General features: G+C 37.2%; 1 protein-coding gene across 24 annotated transcripts in view; it reads right to left on the bottom strand.

The window, feature by feature from the left end:
- The window catches only part of USP33 (ubiquitin specific peptidase 33), a 65,542-nt gene that overhangs the window by 13,613 nt on the left and 31,129 nt on the right, over window positions 1–20,800 (bottom strand). For 9 of the 24 annotated variants that reach the window (XR_014807917.1, XM_084964605.1, XM_084964604.1 and 6 more), the window contains 13 exons: window positions 20,617–20,695; window positions 18,236–18,653; window positions 14,230–14,370; window positions 12,592–12,707; window positions 10,940–11,112; window positions 10,740–10,834; window positions 10,057–10,090; window positions 7,572–7,617; window positions 6,947–7,127; window positions 4,346–4,472; window positions 3,181–3,350; window positions 2,183–2,264; window positions 1,543–1,651 (listed from right to left, as the gene is read on the bottom strand). Coding sequence is in view for 23 of the 24 variants with exons in the window: in XM_084964605.1 (XP_084820731.1) it covers window positions 1,543–1,651; window positions 2,183–2,264; window positions 3,181–3,350; window positions 4,346–4,472; window positions 6,947–7,127; window positions 7,572–7,617; window positions 10,057–10,090; window positions 10,740–10,834; window positions 10,940–11,112; window positions 12,592–12,707; window positions 14,230–14,370; window positions 18,236–18,653; window positions 20,617–20,695 (1,771 nt within the window). In the remaining variant the exon portion in view is untranslated. The remainder of the gene's footprint in view (window positions 1–1,542; window positions 1,652–2,182; window positions 2,265–3,180; window positions 3,351–4,345; window positions 4,473–6,946; window positions 7,128–7,571; window positions 7,618–10,056; window positions 10,091–10,739; window positions 10,835–10,939; window positions 11,113–12,591; window positions 12,708–14,229; window positions 14,371–18,235; window positions 18,654–20,616; window positions 20,696–20,800) is intronic. The other 15 variants (XM_084964607.1, XM_084964611.1, XM_084964616.1 and 12 more) reach the window with 3 other exon arrangements.

Below are 20,800 nucleotides of genomic sequence, written 5' to 3'. Positions count from 1 at the left end.
TTAAGCATTAAATGGAATGAATTATTTTTAGTATTCAACTAAAAGTTGCTAAAAATAATTCATTCCATTTATTTAAGCATTAAATGGAATGAATTATTTTTAGTATTCAACTAAAAGTTGCCTCCTTAGGAAGCAAATGGGGCTCAATCACAATAAATACATCCATACTTATACCATAATACCTTCTTATGTATGTGAAAATTTCTTCACTTTAGGCATGAACACACACACAAACCAACCAACCAACCAATCAACAAACCTAAATCTATGAAGAAAAAGTGTGCGTGAAGAGAAGCACATGTCCATAGCATGGAATGTACTGTGTTCATATATTATGTCTGCTCAATAACTTCTCCCCTTCTTTAATTAAAAGAATCTTGGAGTTCCTGCTGTGGCAATGGGATTGGTGGTGTCTTGGGAGCACTGGGATACAGGTTCAATCCCCAGCCTGGCACAGTGGGTTAAGGATCTGGCGTTGCACAGCTGTGGCTAAGGTTGCAACTTCTTTGGCTCGGATCTGATCCCTGGCCCCGGCAACTCCATACCCCAAGGGGCAGCCAAAAAAAAAAAAAAAAAAAAAAGAATCTCAATTTTCTCTTAGACTATAATGTTGGTATGAACATCAATGAACATGCTTCCTAGATGACCCAAACTCACTCTACTAGGATTCTCTACTAGGAATCTGAAAAATAGGAGTTCCCGTCGTGGCTCAGTGGTTAATGAATCTGACTAGGAACCATGAGGTTGCAAGAAAGTTGCGGGTTTGATCCCTGCCCTTGCTCAGTGGGTTAAGGATCCAGCATTGTCGTGAGCTGTGGTGTAGGTTGCAGATGCGGCTCGGATCCCACGTTGTTGTGGCTCTGGTGTAGGCCAGCGGCTACAGCTCCAATTAGACCCCTAGCCTGGGAACTTCCATATGCCACAGGAGCGGCCCTTGAAAAGGCAAAAAAAAAAGAATCTGAAAAATAGTTGGAGCTATATTACTGACAGCAGGACTTTGGAGAGACTTCTTGCTACCTAGATAAATGGATCTATATTAGTCTTTGGCCATAAAACATTCTGTTCTTCTTACTGATTCTGTGACCGGACTTCCTGTTGCCTGCAATCAAGGAACGCCTCATAATATATTGACTTTGTGGAAACTAGGCAAAAATACAGAGAGTTCCTCAAGACAATATTACATTTTACGAAGGGGTAGAAGTAGAGAATGCAATCTGGGAAGATGCTTTTAGAAAAACCATTAACTTCAGGAAACCTATCATTTACCACTTTGATAAGCAGATTTCTTGCCAGTGGCAATACATAAAACAAAATTTATTGCTAATCCATAAAAGCAAAAACCCACAAAGGGAGAACTTAGCTCACTAGAACTATAGTGACCCTGACTGGGGGTCTCTCACTGCTATGCATCCAGAACACTTAAAATCTATTACAACTCTTTCATCCAATCATTTCATTAACATAATATAGTTCTTTATCTTATCAGTTCTTTATCTTTATCCTACATCATTTTTATAATTTAAAAAGCATCACTTTTTTTACCCGAATAAAAATTTCCAATTCAGTTTTTCTTCGTTTTTCAATTTTCTCTGCCTCAATTTGGCAAGTGTGACAAATGTACAGATGGTTGACAGCTGGTCCTCCTCCATACCTAAAGCATGAAGAATTTCATAATTATGAGCATTGTGAAGAAGGTGATGTCCTAGGAAATGTCTCTAAGTCTTAGTAAAATGTGAAAAACAAATTATCACAAGGACTTGATTTTATGTTTATCGGAGTCAATGACATTATCTGTTTATTGACTTGCTTGCTTTATCTATATGTCAGGTTTCCCTTATAGCTACATTTGTTGCAAAATATGTTTGAGGCAATAACAACATAAAGTAAAAGAACTGGCTTTCGGGAATTCCCGGTGCAGTTGTGGCTCGGCAGAGATGAACCCGAGTAGTATCCATGAAGATTCAAGTACAATCCCTAGCCTCACTCAGTGAGTTCAGGATCCGGTGTTGCCATGAGCTGTGGTGTAGGTCGAAGATGCAGCTCAGATCCTGCGTGGCTGTGGCTGTGGCTGTGACATAGGCCGGAAGCTGTATGACCCCCTAGCCCAGGAACTTCCATGTACCATGGGTGTGGCCCTAAAAAGACAAAAAATCAAAACAAAAACAACAAAAAAACACCAAACCTGCTATATAGGTTATCCCAAATGTTCTGAGGCAGCATCAAAACCAGGTCTTCAATATAACTAGCTTTTCGTGGAGGAACACCTGAAAAAGTTTAAATGAGTCTTCTCATTCTTAAATTCTTTCATATTACTTTAACTGATTAATCATTGGCATTTTCCTATCATTAAAACCCTCCCCTCAAAGGTTAAAATTAAGTATAGCATAGCTTATGTTCCTAAAGATTAACATATTTCTTAAAACAGAGAAAAATCAGTTAATCAAGATCTTCAAGTATTTAACTAACATAAATATTTACTAAGCCTTGACTACATGTTGGGGCAAACCAGAGATAAAAGACAATCTTTCCTTCATGGAACTTATGAGTTAGCAGGAGAAATGAAGCATTTATGTAAGTAACTATAATAAGAGGCAGGCAAAGATAAATGCCATGAGAGATCTACAGGGAGATCTGGAACAGGAACAGACTTAAAACTAATACAGCCAATCACAAAGGCATAAGTTATATTTAGCAAATAACTACATGAGGCTTTTTTGTTAAGTCCCAACTACATTTTCATAATTAGGAAAAGAGCCAGATACTCATTTAGACAAAAGGGATAAGAGCCATGTATACAATTGGAACTGAATGTCTCTCAGCTGAGAAAAATGATGTGTGATAGAAATGCTCGCTGTATCATAATTGGCTGATCATGCACCTGTCTCTACTATTAAACTAGTGCTTTGAGAATAGAAACAGTCTCTCTGGTATTTTCAGACTTTAGCACAGAGTTTGGAACAGGCACTCAATAAATATCTGTTCTATGAAGAAGCTATACAGACTGCTTAAAATTAGAAGAAAAAGCTAATTTCTGAAACCATAGTGAATTAAACACATTTGAATTGGAATGCAGATGGGGAAATAGGAAATAAATGGAAGAGCAAAATTCTTGGCTCTTTCCTTGTTTGTAAATTATTTAACAGAAACTCCCACCATTACTTCCATTACAGAGTTCCTTACCTCCATGAATACAAAGAAAATCATTATTTGAAATAGGGCCAGGTTCAGCAAAAGTCTTAAATTTATTTAGCCACTGACGAGAAATGTAAAACTGAAGGAGACTTGGTTCCATTATGTTCAACAAATTGGATATCCTCCGCCTCTCTTTTTGTGCTTCTTCACTGCTCTTCCTATTAAGGACAATAATTCATTAAATTAAATATGCATTTTATTCCTTTAAATTATTAAGTGTATTTTTCTGCTTCCTTATTAGATTTAGTAAACATTATTAATACAGTTATCCCTCTGTAGCTGTGGGGAGATTGGTTCCAGGATCCTTGCAGATAACAAAATCTGTGGATGCTCCAGTCTCTTAAATAAAATGGTGAAGCATTTGCATATGACCCAGGCACATTCTCTCAACAGATTTAAATCTTCTGTTGATTACTCATGATATGTAATACAATGCAAATGACATGCAAATAAGGTAAATACAATGTAAATGGTATGTAGATAGTTCCTGGTACACAACTTGAAGTTCTGCTTTTTGGAACTTTCTGGAATCTTTTTCCCTCCCCAAATATTTTCAATCTGCAGTTGGCTGAATCCTCAGATGCAAAAACCATGACTATGGAGGGTGGACTGTACAGTGAATCTTACTAGGTCTTAAATATATACACTTGGTTTCACGTCTTCCACCTCCCAACCATATTATACACACCTAAGGGTGATATTACATCTTAACTACTGGTATCCACATAACTACCGATACGGAATAGATATTCAAATGTTTGTTAATAAACAATAGGTAATCTTCTTTCCTGTTTTAGTACCTAGTACAATCTTTTATAATACTTCCTTTATAAAAGCTATTTTAGGAGAAAATTTGATACTTAATTCCTACTGTCGGTGCCTAACTTTTTTTTTTTTAAATGAAAACCAATCTTTCTAAAACAAAATATATTCTTGGCTCTTCGACTAAATGATTTAATGTATTTCTTAACAACTGATCATTCTGCATGCAACCTTTCACTTTATTCTACTTAAATAATGAGATAAGATTAAAATAATTTCTAACCTTTACTCAGTAATCCATTTTGAAAGTCTTAAAGTCACCATTAAGCTTAATCTGAAATGTTCTTTCATATTTGTCAAAATAGCCTGCCCTTGAGAGTTACTGTCTCACCTGTAGAAAAGAACATAAGCTTCTGCATTTTGTACAGTAGATTCTGAAACTTCAGTGACACTCTGATCATCGAATTCATACCAGAGATTATTTAAATTGTTTCGGCAGTAGGCAATATAGTGTCCACCTGAATTTAAGCAGAAAGAATTTAAATAATTTGAGTAATACAAAATCAACGAAAGAAATGAAACTAGAGCACTCCTCACACCATGCACAAAAATAAACTCAAAATGGATTAAAAACTTAAACATAACACAAGGCAACATAAAACTCCTAGAAGAGAACATAGGCAAAACATTCTCTGACATCAACTATATAAATGTTTTCTTAGGTCAGTCTCTTAAGACAACAGAAATAAAAACAAAAATAAACCAATGGGACATAATCAAACTGACAAGCTTTGCACAGCAAAGGAAACCATAAAAACAACAAAAAGACAACCTACATACGGAATGGGAGAAAACAGTTTCAAAGGATGCAACTGACAGGGCTTAATCTCTAAAATATACAAACAACTTACACAATTCAATAGCAAAAAAACTAACAACCCAATCAAAAAATGGGCAGAAGAACTGAACAGATATTTCTCTGAAGAAGATATACAGATGGCCAACAGGCACATGAGAATATGCTCAACATCACTATTTATTAGAGAAATGCAAATCAAAACTACAATGAGGTGCCACCTCACACCAGTCAGAATGGCCATTATTAATAAGTCAACAAATCACAAATGCTGGGGAGGGTGTGGAGAAAAGGGTATCCTCTTTCACTGTTAGTGGGAATATAAATTGCTACAACCACCATGGAAAACAGTATGGAAGTACATCAGAACACTAAATATAGAACTATCACGTGACCCAGCAATTCCACTCTTGGGCACATATCTGGACAAAACTTTCATTGAAAAAGATACATGCACCAGTATGTTCATAGCAGCACTAACAGACAAGCACAACAGACAAGACATGGAAACAACCTAAATGTCCATAGACAGATGAATGGATTAAGAAGATGTGGTATATACACACAATGGAATACTACTCAGCCATAAAAAAACAAAATAATGCTATCTGCACTAACATGGATGGAACTAGAAACTCTCAAACTAAGTGAAGTGAAGTTAAAAAGAGAACTACCATATGATATCACTTATATCTGGAATCTAGAATATGGCACAAATGAGCCTCTCTACGGAAAAGAAACAAACTCATGGACTTGGAGAACAGACTTGCGGTTGCTGAGGGGGGAGGGGGAAGGAGTGGGATGGACTGGGAGTTTGGGGTTAGAAGATGCAAACTATTGCATTTGCAGGGGATAAGCAATGAGATTCAGATGTATAGCACAGGGAACTCTACCTAGTCACTTGTGATGGAATATGATGGATAATGTGAGAAAAAGAATGTGTGTGTGTGTGTGTATGCACACATGTATGTATGTATAAAACTGGGTCATTTTGCTGTGTAGCAGAAAATTGACATAACATTGTAAATCAACTACAATAGAAAAAACAAAAATCTTAAAAAAATTAACACAAGAATGGAACATAAAACTACTTTTATATCCTCGGTTCCTGGCAGATATTGAGATATAGCAAGAACTTTGTTCGTATTTTATTCCAATATGTATCCCCACCACCACCACCAGAGGAAAGGAAAATCAGGACAAAGAACCTCATTTTAAAAAATCCAGTGTAGGAGTTCCCACTGTGGTACAGTGGGTAAGAGAATCCAACTGCAGCAGCTGGGATCACTGCAGAAGCATGGGTTCGATCCCTGACCAGCAAAGTGGGTTAAAGATCCAGTGTTGCCACAGCTGCAGTCCAGATTCAATCCCTGGCCCAGGAACTTTTATATGCTATGGGTGGGGCTGTAACAAAACTAAACAAACAAAAGCCCAGTGTAAAAACAATCAGGTTAAAGTCATTATTTAACTTTACACAAACTATAATTTTCAGCATTTCAAACTTCAGAGTAAAAGTATTCAACTTCCTAAAATTTCGATAGTTTTCTTTTCTTTTTTTTGGCTGCACCCATGGTAAATGGAAGTTCTAGGACTGAATCTGAGCTGCAGGTGCAACCTATGCCACTGCTGTGTCGACATCCTTAATCCACTGCACCCAATGGGGAATTGTACCCATGCATCCACAGCAACTTGAGCTGCTACAGTCAGATTCTTAATCCCCTGTGCCAGGGGAGGAACTACTGACATGTTTTCAATAACCAAAATAAAATAAAAATAAACAATAAAAACCTACCTTTACATTTTTTTTCTTTTGCTCAATCAGCCTTATTTAAAGATCAGTTCAGATGTTTACCTTTCTAAAAAAGTTTTTATTTTTTTATTTTTACAGCTGTACTTGCAGCATATGAAAGTTCCTGGGCTAGAGGCTGAATTAGAGCTGCAGCTGAGACCTAAACATCTGAGACCTTCACTGCAGCTTACAGCAATACCAGATCCTCAACCCACTGAGCGAGGCCAGGAACTGAACCCGCATTTTCCCAGAGACAACACTGGGTCCTTAACCCTCTGAGCCACAACAGGAACTCCGACGTTTACCTTTTTTTAAAATCTAAAAACATGTCAAACTTTTATACTTACTACTTGCAGTTCCATGGTGACAAATGACTGACAGGAGATCATAGGTAACAATTTGAGTTGGACTATCTTTAGCAAGAAATGGCTGAAGATCCAGGCCTTCCAATGGAAATGAAACATGGGTACTGATTTTGGTGGAAAACATCAATTCATGTCTGAATCTTTTAAGATGGATGCACAAAATCTTTTTAAAAGAGAAAGGTAGGATTATTTAAAATTCTATTGTTTTATACACTAAATAAAGGAGTCTATTAAATATACATATGGTCAAAATTAAACATTATCCTTCGATTCTGATAACCTGATTCCAGAGATGTTACAATGTGGAAATGATGAAACATAGTACTTTCTAAGTTCGTATCTACTGGCTTTTCCAATTTTATACTTTATACCTGCAAGACCCTACAGTGTTGGATTAAACCATGTTCAATACAGTTTTACTGGTAAAGGCACTTACTTAATATGCAACTCGGCATTTAAAAAATGGATAATCTTAATAAAGACAGCAACTGGCCAATGGAACCATTCTATTCTTCAACCAATGATAAAAAAATTTACTACACTGTGTTATGTTAATGCCTTATATTCCTACCACACAAAATAAACTGAATTGTGATAAAGCCCATACCTCAGGAAACTTCTGTACTTTACAAAACTTTACTCCATTCCTCAACCTAAGGGGTAAAACAAGGAAACCAATTTTAATAAACTTTTTCCCATATGCATCTACAAAACCTTTAGTATTTTCAAATATATAGTAAAACCTTTTAGAAAACGCAAAGATATCAGACAAAAAGTGCTCACTACTGTCTTATATGCTACTAATTTAAAAATGTATATACTAATAAAACCCTGGAATCCCTTACTGTAAAAAGTCATATAAATTAAGATTATTAGGGGAGGAGTTTCCATCACGGCTCAGAAGTAACAAATCCATGAAGATGCGGGTTGGATCCCTCGCCTTGCTCAGTGTGCTAAGGATCCAGTGTTGCTGTGAGCTGTGGTGTAGGGTCGAAGATGCAGCTCAGATCTGACATTGCTGTAGCTGTGGCACAGGCTGGCAGCTGTAGCTGCAATTCAACCCCTCGCCTGGGAACTTCCATGTGCCACAAGTGCGACCCTAAAAAGGCAAAAAAAAAAAAAAAAGATCATTAGGGGAGTTTGCCTAGCATGCATGTTAAGGATCCAGTGTTGTCACTGCAGTGTCTCTGGTTGCTGCTGTGGTGCAGGTGCGATCCCTGGCCTGGGAACTGCACATGCTGTAGGCACAGCCAAATTAAAAATTTAAGATTTTCAGTAATAAAAATGTAGGGAGTTATATAATTCTTTGATGAAAATAGTCTACTATCTATGGCCTGGCTATACCTTTATAACATTCAGATATCAAGTAAAACTGGGTTTAAAAAAAAAAACAAACCCAATTTCATAGAATTGGCTGAGTCAGGTCAATTAAACACACACACACACACGTGTGTGTGTGTGTATACAAAATTTTTGTATGTATATACAAAATTTTTTTTGGCTGCTCTATGTAGCGGCTTTATGTGGTATCTGTTCCCAGACCAGGGATCAAACCCAGGCTATAGCAGTGAAAGAACCAAGTCCTAAACACTAGACCACCAGAGAACTCCCTATGACCTTTCTTCTTAAATATAGAAACAAATAATTTGAGATAAGTAATTTTTAATAATTAAAAATTAGTAATTACCAATAATAATACACATTTGACAGACCTCTACTTCGGATTTTAGGGTAGATGCAAGTTCTTTTTTTTATTTGGCCATCCTGTGGCATATAGAGCTCCTGGGCCTGGGATCAGATCCTAGCCACAGCTGTGAACTAAGCTGTAGCTGCGGCTACACCAGATCCTTAATCCTCTGAGCGAGGCCAAAGATCGAACCTGCATCCTCACAGACACTATGCTGGGTTCTTAAACTGCTGAACCACAATAGGAACCCCAAGATTCTAGATCTTATTAGAAGGCTATTATTTTTCTATTAGATTCAGAAAAATTTTCCAGTTCATTCTACCTCAAACATACTTGCTTTCAGTTCTCCATTTACTTTTCTTTTCAAACTCATCACCAAGAAGACTTTGGAGCCTGAACTTGGAATTTCCTCGTGGTACAACAGGTTAAGGATCTGGCATTGTCACTGCAGTGGTGTGGGTTCAATCCCTGGCCTGGAAACTTCCACATGCCACCGGGCAAAACAAACAATCCAAAAGCCTGAACTTGCTGCAAGATGGAAAAAGGTGGAGCTCTCTGGTGGCCTAGCAGGTTCAGGACCCAACATTGTCACTGCTGTGGCACAGATGAAATCCCTGGCCCAGGGGAACTAACACATGCCAAAGAAACAGCCGAAAAGAAAAGAAAAAGAAAAAGACAGCTAGTGACAAAATCAAACTTTTCTTAACTGTCTTCTTATTCTGCTCTTATACAGCAGGTAACATTAGAGATGGTATAACCTTTCTGAATTTTACACAGATTTGAAACTATGTACCTTTATAGTCACTTTCACTTTGTAAATCTAGCCTGTTAGCATGGTAACCTGTATGAGAATACTGCTATACTTATGATGACAAAATTAATCTATGTAATGAAAATGTATATTATATGACGTAGTCCATATTTACAACATACTTGGAATATGTTTTATGCAAACTTACATACTTATATCTCAAAATACACTTTCCCATCTTAGCTAGTCCTATCAAATTTGTTAAATGTTTTTTTATCTGATTTGTTTTACAGAATAACCGGATTCTTTATTTTTCACTAAGACAAAGCTTCCCGGCCTTAATTTTTCTAAGTAAAGTGGGAAATTAATCCCATATGCCCAATTCAAATAACAAGAAAACAACCACTTAAGATACAAAATGTGTACTTTCTGCTGTGGTGCAACGGGATTGGCAGCATCTTAAGAGCGCTGGGATGCAGTTTTGATCCCCAGCCCATTACAGTGGGTTAAGGATCTGGCATTGCTTTGGCTTAGGGTGCAACTGCAGCTCGGATCTGATCCCTGGCAGGAAACTATATATGCCTCAGGGCAGCCAAAAAAAGAAAAAAATAAAATACAAAATGTGCAATTAAAAGCACTGCCAACAACACTTACTTTTTGCATTTTTCACAACTGTACATATTGTCACCTGAAAATAGAACAGATCTGGTCATTCCTCTCAAATTAAAAGCAAGTTGTTTTTTTTTTTTTTTTTTGTTCTGCAATTCTTCAAGTTTGCCACATGCTGACCTTGGAGCACAGCAACACAAGGCTGACTTTTTTCAGTCTCTGCTCAAGAGTCAGGGCATGATGCTTATCCTGCCTACAACACCCTTCACTTCCCTCTCTTTTTGACCCTGAAGGCCTACCTGTCCATTTATTCACTGAACAAAATCTACTGACTGCCTGTTATATGTCGAAGCAAGATGCTGACACATAAAAGTAGTGAAGAACCTTAAATACTTGGGAGGAATTCACAGACCAATCCAGATATAGAAGCCAGTGTTTTATATTGGCTGAATTTTCTTTTCTTTGAATCCCAGAGCAGATTTAAGCCACTTCAAATACCATATTGTCTAGTACTATAGGAATTTGTATAAATTGTTTTAGGATATGATTTATAGTATTTATATTTATATTGCTATGGTAGAAATTGGCACTGTGGCAATATGGGCAAGTACTATTTAGGCTGCCAGGAAACTTAGCTTTTATGAATACATTTTATATTTAGCCCTAGTAGCATTTTAGATAACCCACAACAGTTTAGTCATAGATGAAAACTATTTCTTATTTCTTACCTTTTAGTTCATCTCTGGCGAAGAAGGCAGCAAGACAATCTTGCAAGGTTACTACTGGACCCCAAAACCAGCTAGGGACACATGAGACAACAAACCTGAAACATTATTGACAGAAAAAAAAAAAAGAAGGAAATGTTCTGCCAGTACAGCAGAAACAGCGGTTTTAACAATCAATTAATACAAACAAAATACATACATACCTCTTCACATATTCCATGAAAAAAGCTATCCACCCTTGTGGAGCATATGCTTCACCACATGATCCTGCTTTGACTATAGACGTTGGATGACTTGATGAATGCAGCTTAGCAAGGTCTTCCTTGCCAGGGATAGGCAAGGATAGATCTTGAAAGGTCTCGAGGGTTACAGACACCTAAAATTGTTTTGTTTTAAGAACAGGATGAAAATAATCCAGCACAAACATTTGAGGATAGATTCTAGATTGCAAAGATCAAAGCAAACTATAAGAAAAAACAAAAAAATCAAACTGCTTTTATAGTAATTAACAATAGCAAAGATAATAATAACAAAAGCAAAATTGCTCTGTACCAGGTGCTGTTCTAAATTTAATCTTCACATAAACCATATGAGGGAACTACTATTGTCCCCATTAGCTGAGGACAATGAACCAAAGAGAAGTACCTCACATTCAGCCACTGAAGCTTGATGATAGCTGTTTTGTTTTATTGTTTTTTGGTTTTTTTGGTCTTTTTGCCATTTCTTGGGCCGCTCCCTCGGCATATGGAGGTTCCCAGGCTAGGGATCCAACTGGAGCTGGAGCTGTCAGCCTACGCCAGAGCCATAGCAACGCGGGATCCGAGCCACGTCTGCGACCTACACCACAGCTCACAGCAACGTCGGATCCTTCACCTACTGAGCAAGGGTAGGAATCGAACCTGCAACCTCATGGTTCCTAGTCGGATTCGTTAACCACTGTGCCACGACGAGAACTCCTGATGATAGTTTTTAAATGTAGTCTTAAAAACAAAATGTAGGAGTTCTCTTGTGGCACAGCAGGTTCAGGATCCAGTGTTGTCATTGCAGTGGCTTGGGTTGCTGCTGTGCCTCGGATTCAATCCCTGGCCTGGGAACTTCCACATGCTGCAGGTGTGGCTGAAAACATTTCAGGACAATCCCATCTAAATATTTAAATAGCAAAATAGTCTATAGTAAAATGACCCTACTGAAAGCCCTTAGATTTGACTTAAGATTCTAACACACTAATTGAAAACTTACTTTGGGGTTTTTTGAGATACGTCATTCTACATTCATTTGAATTGTATTTATCACTGTACCGAAGTAAAACCATTCTTATGAAAACCTCAAAGAAATGCAGTAATCATGAGGTATTAGGAGATCTCATGATGGCTTTAATACACACTCTTGTGTATGAATCTGATACTATTTTTGTGATCTGAGCCCTAATCTTAACGTGGGAAAATATTTACAAGCCATACCACCAAATCCAAAAGACATATGCACAGCCTTGTGCCTGTGAACAATAACAGTTTCCCAGCATACTAATTACACCAGCCTTGGGAGAATAAGCTTGTGTTACCAATTCTTGTTACTGAGCAACATTATCTCCTTTATATGTGAACAGAGATGAAGCACTGAGTTAACTCTTCCTGCTAATGCACAGCTGTCAAATGACAAATCAAGATCTATCCCTAAAAAAGTGTGTTGCTATTACTTCCAAAAAACAAGTTCTACACCTAGAATCAATTTATACTTATGTAAACCTAAAAAATACATGTATAATCATCAATAGCAAGGAGAAGGAATTCACTTTTCACACCATTTTGTCAAATTTTTTTAAAAAGCATTTGATGGAAATTTCCCTCATACTCACCCTATCACAAGTCAGACACTGCACTGAACTAATGATTGTTCCATCAAATATGTCTGAAATAACACTTCGGTATTTCTTGTGCTGTTTTTTTCTCTTTGGAGATGATGCAGATTGAGCTAGAATTGAAAAACAAATACAGAAAAAAAAATTTTTTTTTTTAATCAAAGTAGTTCCTTTACCATTTTTTTTTTTCCCGGAATCTTTAACAGCCAAATTTACTATGCTAAAGAAATTTGTCAAAACACTTGTCAAATGCAATACCTTAAGACAAACAAACAAAAAGCACATTCCCAAGAGAAACCATGATGAAAGAGAAAGTGTTCAACCTCCTCATCTTGACTACAAACGGAATAGTTTTGCTTTTATTTATTTGTTTTTGCTTCCAACTAATGCTTTATTTGAAGAAAGGATTCTATTAAGTTTTGAGAGTTCTTTATATATTCTGGATACAAGCTGTTTATCAGTTATGTGATTTGCAAATACTGTCTCCCAATCTTATCTTTTCATTCTCTTAACAGTGTCTTTTACCAAGGAAGATTTTAATTTTTTCTCTTATGGATCATGCTTTTGTTGTCACTGATGTCTTGAAAGAATTCTAACATGAGGTCATGAAGACTCTTATCAGAGTTTTATAGTTCATATTTTATAATACTGGAATGCTCATGCACAAATGGTCAGAATGTAAAATGATACAGCCACTCCAAAAAACAATATATTAAGTGACTATAAAACTACCATAAAACCTAATAACCCCACACCTAGGTGTTTACCCTAAACAAAATTTATGTTCATACAAAAACCTGTATACAAATATTTATAGCAACATTATTCATAATTGCCAAAAACTGGAAAAAAATTCAAATATCCTTCAGTGAGTGAATACATAAATAGTAGTATAGGCATATGATGAAATACTACTCAGTAATTAAAAAAAAAAAACTATTCAGACATGCAATGTGACTATATCTCAAATGCATTACACTAACTGAAAGATGGCAGTTTCAAAAGTCTACATACTGTATGATTCCACTTATATGACATTCTGGAAAAAGTAAAACAATAGGAATAAAGAACAAATCAACAGGGCCAGGGCTTAGGTAGGGCTAGTAGGATGGTCTAATCACAAAGGGGTAGTAAAAGAGAATTCTTTGGGGTGTTGGAATGTTCTACATCATTTGCGGTGGTAGTAATAAGAATCTATGCATGTGTTAAAATTCAGAACTCTACACCAAAAGAGTAAATTCTGTTGTATGTAAATTTGTGCCACACACACAAAAAAATTTTAAATCACGATTGTGTAAAACTATGTTGTCGGTTTTATTTCAAAAAAATTTTTACTTCCATTTGTTTTTAATTTTTATGATTTTTTATTTTTCCATTATAGTTGATTTATAGTATTCTGTCAATTTCTACTGTACAGCAAAGTGACCCAGTCATATATATATATATATATATATGTATATATATATATGTATGTATATTCTTTTTCTCACATTATCCTGTATCATGTACCATCACAAGTGATATAGTTCCCTGTGCTGTACAGCAGTGTTGTCAATTTTAAAAGCTTGAATAATATTTCATAATCAACAATTTAAATTATCAAAGCAAAGGAATCTGAATAACTGAAACTTCTACCTTTTTTGTGTGTGGGTGCCAATCCTGGCCACAAATTGCCTGATTTAGGAGGGCTTGCTGATAAACGTGGATTAACACCTTCATTTGATGGGAGGATCTGTGGTGTAGACAGGTCATTCAAATGGACATCAGTAATATATTCTGTAATATTTAAAATTTGTATTATTACCTTAAATAGTAAAATTATTCCACCTGTCAAATAATGTTAATTTAAAATTTTCTTCATTTGAGATTTTGAACACAATTCACATTAATATATGTTAGTGAAATACTTGACAGATAATAGGCTTGCTAAGGAGAAGTAACAGTGATTTCCCCCCAAGAACTCAATTAATGTTTATAACACATTACTTTGTAGGCAATTCAGAAAGTGTGCAATGGATATATAAAGCCAAAGAGGATCATATTTGTCCTAATTTAGTATTTAAAAACCAAGAGCTATTTAGGACACCTTTTAAGTTAAAAAACCACATGGGAGAAAAAGAGATTATTCTCTCAAACAAACGGTAATCAAAATCTAAAAGGCAATTTAGGGAGTTTCTGTTGTGGCTCAGTGTAACACACCTGACTAGCATCCATGAGGATTCGGGTTTGATCCTTGGCCCTATTCAATGGGTTAAGGATCCAGTGTTGCTGTGAGCAGTGGTCTTGGTGGCAGGATTTGGCATTGCTGTGGCTGTGGCTGTGGTGCAGGCCGGCAGCTGCAGTCCGATTCCTAGCCTGGGAACTTACACATGCCACAGGTGGAAAAACAAAAAACAAAAAGAAAAAGAAAAGACATTCAGACATAAAAAAGTAGTAAAAAAAAAAAAAAAAGTATAAATTATTCCACATGCCACAGGTGGAAAAACAAAAAAAGAAAAAGACATTCAGACATAAAAAAGTAGTTAAAAAAAAAAAAGTATAAATTATTTTTTTCTGTGATAGAAGAAAATAAACCCTTTTGTCAGAAAAACACCTTTGGGGGAGGGCAGGGATCAAACCCACACCACAGCAGCGACCCATGACATTGTAAAAACAATGCTGGATCTTTAACCTACTGCACCACAAGTGAACTCCAAAAAAACACCTTTTTTAGAATTAAATTATGAATCAAGAAGAATATAAGCTCTATTAGAGTTATCTTGATAGTTTGCTGCTGAATCCCTAGTACATAACATACGGTCTAGGCCAAGACACTGCTCAAAAAGTAACTAAATGAAGAAAAGACAACTATTCATAAGAGACCCTGAGACAATGATTTCAGGGATTTTTTCCAGATAATGCAAAATAAATTGTTTTTATTACTCATTATCTCAACCATAACTAAAAGCAGACTGCATAATAATATTGAGGGAAGAGAGAGGAGGAGACTCACTCTAGGCCTTTTGGAGGGAATAAAGTTAATGTGATTTAGGCCAAGGATTGGCAAATGTTTCCTGTAAAAGACCAGACAGTAGAAATTTTAGGTTTTTCGTGGCACATATGGCCTTTGTCACATTTTTCAATCAGATCTTTAAAAAAAGTAAAAGCTCAGGGGAGTTCCCATTGTGGCGCAGAGGAAACCAACTAGCGTGCAAGAGGATGTGGGTTCAATCCCTGGCCTCACTCAGTGGATCAGGAATCCCGCATTGCCATGAGCTGTGATGTAGGTTGCAGATGTGGCTTGGATCCTGTGTTGCTGTGGCTGTGGCTCCGATTCAACCCTAGCTTGGGAACCTCCATATGCCGCAGGCGGTTGGAAAAAAAAAAAAAAAAAAAGTAAAAGCTCAGAACCCTAATCTAGTTCATCAATCAGTTACTAATTATAATAATAAACTGCCATGGAACAATAAAAAAAAAATTATGTCTCTTAATCAGGTTTAATCAGGCTTTACATGAGGAAGGGCTAGACAGAAGTCTAGGCTAAGTCTTTCAATACTGAAATTTCACATTTATCACCTAAACAGCTTCTAAACATATCTAAACTTCTAAATCTAAGGTCAGTGTAACTTAAGAGCCTAACACATTTTCCTGACTAGAAAGGATTTATGCACTGTACATGGATAAACCACAATTATTCCTGTGGTTAAGAAAATATTTTTCCTCAAAAAGAAAAAGTCTGGGATTCATTCAAAAATCTCAATATATGGGAGTTCCCATTGTGGCTCAGTGGTTAACGAATCCGATTAGGAACCATGAGATTGCGGATTCGATCCCTGGCCTTGTGGCGTTGCCGTGAGCTGTGGTGTAGGTCGCAGACATGGCTCAGATCCTGCATTGCTGTGGCTGTGGTATAGGCCAGCAGCTACAGCTCCGATTGGACCCATAGCCTGGGAACCTCCATATGCTGTGGGTGCGGCCTTAGAAAAAGCAAAAACAAAAAAAAAAACAAAACAAAAAAAACACCTCAATATATATGTTTAATGGTTCCTACTCTTCAGTAATTACAGAAGATAATTTTTTTCCTTTAGCCAAACCCAGCATGTGGAAGTTCCTAAACCACAAATCGAACCTGTGCCACAGCACTGACAATGCCAGATCCTTAACTAGGCCACCAGGAAACTCCCAGAAAATAAACTTTTTATGTTCGTCTGCCACCACTTATGTATTTATTTTTTCTTTCTTTTTTTTTTTTTTTTTTTTTTTTTTTTGCTTTTTAGGGCTGTACCCAAGGCAAAAGGAGGTACCCAGGCTAGGGGTTGAATCAGAGCTGTGGCTGCTGGCCTACACCACAGCCATAGCAATGCAGGATCTGAGCTGCGTCTGCAACCTACACCACAGCTCACAGCAACGCCAGATCCTTAACCCACAATCCCTGAGTGAGGCCAGGGATTGAATCTGCATCCTCATGAACGCTAGTCAGATTTGTTAACCACTGAGCCATGACAGCAACTCCTCATTATTTCCTTTTTATGGCCACACCTGTGGTGCACAGGGAAGTTCTTGGTCTAGGAGCCGAATCACAGCTGTAGCTACAGGCCTACGCTATAGTCACGCATCTGCAACTTATGCTGCAGCTTGCAGCAACAACGGATCCTTAACCCATTAAGCGAGGCCAGGGATCGAACCCACATTCTCATAGAGACTATGTCGGGTTCTTAATCTCCTGAGCTACAATGGGAACTCCTGTCACTTATTTTAAGATCAGAAAATCTGAACCTTTGATGGTATTATTTATGTGCTTTGAAGAATTAAATACCACATTAAATCAAATAAGTAACCTTATACCGACTACTTAGTACCTAACATGACTCCAGTCAGTGGCAGCAATCTAAATCTAATCGTCTACAATTTGGGTTATTCTGCTATCTTGCAGATCCCAACCTAGCCTGCTTTAAATGACATCAAAACTCATATGCAAATATTGCTAAACTCTACTAGTTTTAAAGCCCAGAAGTGGAGTTCCCTTCACGGCTCAGTGGTTAACAAACCCGACTAGGATCCATGAGGATGAGGGTTTGATCCCTGGCCTCCCTCAGTGGGTTAAGAATCCAGTGTTGCCATGAACTGTGGTGTAGGTCACAGACGCAGCTTGTATCTGGCATTGCTGTGGCTGTGGTGGAGGCCAGCGGCTGTAGCTCCAGCTTGGCCCCTAGCCCAGAAATCGCTGTATGCCAAGGGTATGGCCCTTTAAAAAAAAAAGGCAAAAAATAAAAAATAAAAGAAATGATAAAAACAGCAAAAAGTAAAAAATTTTTAAAAATGAGATTAAAAAAAAAAAAGCCAAAACTAACATGTACTTAATGCCCTGTTTTTCTAAATTAGTATGGTTGAACTATAATACCATATACTACACAAAAAATATTAAACTAAAACTATTGCTTATCCTATTTAATTTTTGTTATGTTAAATATAAATTGTGAACATTAACTTTTAAATTAAAAATGTGTTCCAATTTTAGCCACTTGTCAAGCTGATTCCACCACCCTTCCCACCCCTCATCAGAAAATGGTAACATTACAAATATAATCTTAAGTACAGACACATTTTGCATCTTTGGTCTACAAACGAAACACTGTCATCTGCAAATTTTAAAAATTGTCACCTGAAGCTCTGCCGTGTATTTGCACTTTGACAGTTTCCTGGCTGTTCAAGTCAACTGTTTCAGACACAGAGTCTCTATCTTTATCTAATTCTCCTTCAGAATTTACTTTATTAATCTTATTGCACATCTTCTCTTTTTGCCAATCTTTCAATATTTCTGAATTGTTCTCATCATCCTGAATCAACATTGTCGTTTCATTATTATCTTCAGAAAAGCTTCTACAGCCATTTTCATTTTCGGCTTTATCACTGCTGTTACAAGATTCACAGGACTGAAAATCTACGTCTGATTGGCTTTTGTCTTCTTCCATGGTCTCCTCAGTTGTTACAGTTTGAAGATTCTCTTCTACCTCCATGACCTGTTCTTTCAATTCTTCATGAAGCAGATCCATTAAACATCGAAGGAATTCTTGAGCATCCTAATACGTAGGAAAACAAAATGGGGTTAGCAACTGATTTCTAAATGTATAGCATTATACTGAGGAAATACAACTCTGTTGAATGTAAGACATTTGGGGATAAGAAGCACTAAGTTCTAAAAAGTTATGTAGGATTTCCCTGGTGGCACAGTCTGGTATTGTCACTGCTGAGGCTTAGGTTGCTGCTACGGAGGGGGTTGGATCCCTAGCCTGGGAATTTCTGCCAAAAAAAAAAAAAAAAAAAAAAAAGTTATGTAAATAAAAGTAATTAAAAAACTGAAGATGATCTGGAGGTCAGCTTTTAGTATTGCTGCCATTTTAAAAAACTGGAGGAGTTCCCGTCGTGGCTCAGTGGTTAACGAATCTGACTAGGAACCATGAGGCTGTGGGTTCGATCCCTGGGCTTGCTCAGTGGATTAAGGACCTGGCGTTGCCCTGAGCTGTGGTGTAGGTCATGGACTCGGCTTGGATCTGGTGTTGCTGTGGCTGTGGCATAGGCCAGCGGCTACAGCTCTGATTCGACCCCCTAGCCTGGGAACCTCCATATGCCGCAGGAGTGGCTCTAGAAAAGGCAAAAAGACAAAAAAGTTTAAAAATTAAATAAATAAATAATTAGAAGAGTAAAGTAGAAAGAAAATATGGGTTTGCCTCATCTGACAATCAGAATGCAGAGAGATATCTTAAATTCAATGTAAGTTTGGCTTAAAATTTAAGATTTATGGGGAGACCCCGTCGTGGATCAGTGGTAACAAACCCGACTGGTATCCATGAGGACATGGGTTCGATCCATGACCTCCCTCAGTGGGTTAAGGATCTGGCATTGCTGTAGTCTGTGGTGTAGGTCACAGGTGCAGCTCAGATCTCAAGTTGCTGTGGTTATGGTGTAGGCTGGCAGTTATAGCTCCAATTCGACCCCTAGCCTGGGGACTTGCATATGTTGCAGGTATGGTCTTCAAAAGTCAAAAGAAAAAAAAAGTTAAGTTTTATGCAATTTGTACTATACCTCAAAGAAAAATCCTTGATCAACCTGGAATGTTTATTGAAATACAAATCTGTAGGCTCCATTTTGTACCTACCAAATCACAGTTTCTGTGATCCAAGAATTTGCACCAAAAAAATTTAACACATATTGTTTTTTAAAAAAGAAAAATACGTGAGGGCCAGGTATTAATATGAAAAAATATTACATAAAGTTATAATAATTGAAACAGCTATTGGTATCAATTAAAAAAAAAAAATATGGAGTTCCCGTCGTGGCGCAGTGGTTAACGAATCCGACTAGGAACCATGAGGTTGCGGGTTCGGTCCCTGCCCTTGCTCAGTGGGTTAACGATCCGGCGTTGCCTTGAGCTGTGGTGTAGGTTGCAGACGCGGCTCGGATCCCGAGTTGCTGTGGCTCTGGCGCAGGCCGGTGGCTACAGCTCCGATTCAACCCCTAGCCTGGGAACCTCCATATGCTGCGGGAGCGGCCCAAGAAATAGCAACAACAACAACAACAAGACAAAAGACAAAAAAAAAAAAAAAAAAGAAATACAACTGTGGATAATGGTATGAAGGTTCCTCAGAAAACTAAATATAATAAGAGGTTAAAGAGGTTACTATTCTTAGTAAATAAATACATATAGTTGGTGACCCCCAAAAATAAATATACAAAGTAAAATAAACCATAAAGGAAGAAATACAAATAACTATATATTCTTTCTTTTCTTTTTTGGCTGCCTTACAGCATATGGAGTTCCTGGGCCAGGGATCAGATCTGAGTGACAGTTGCAACCTATGCAGCAGCTTCAGCAACACCAGATCCTTAACCCACTGTGCCAGGCCAGCACTGCAGAGATGCCACCGATCCCACTGCACCACAGGGGAAACTCCCACAATAACTATATTTACACCATAAAGCATAATAGCATTCTGCAAATGTTTTAGAGATTAATATTATGAATATAAAACAATAAAGACTTACTTGCTGAGAATAACCCCGAAATGTTGGATTTACAGTTTTAATTCCCTGAAACAGATTAGTAGGCACAACAGATCCTGGCCTGAGGAAGAAAACATTTTTTTTAATGAGAAATTTGTGATTCTTAGTTTTTATTTTAGAAATCAGTGATTAAGAATTCAAAGAGTGAAACTGAGAAGTATCTGTG

Source organism: Sus scrofa, chromosome 6 (assembly GCF_054392235.1).
Source record: "Sus scrofa isolate SSC_HxYL_T2T_F1_AM1 chromosome 6, Sscrofa_HxYL_maternal_Yorkshire_Landrace_v2.0, whole genome shotgun sequence".
NCBI classification, from domain to species: domain Eukaryota; kingdom Metazoa; phylum Chordata; class Mammalia; order Artiodactyla; family Suidae; genus Sus; species Sus scrofa.
The sequence above is the reverse complement of the archived record's forward strand: the minus strand, read 5'-3'. Positions and strand labels throughout refer to the sequence as shown.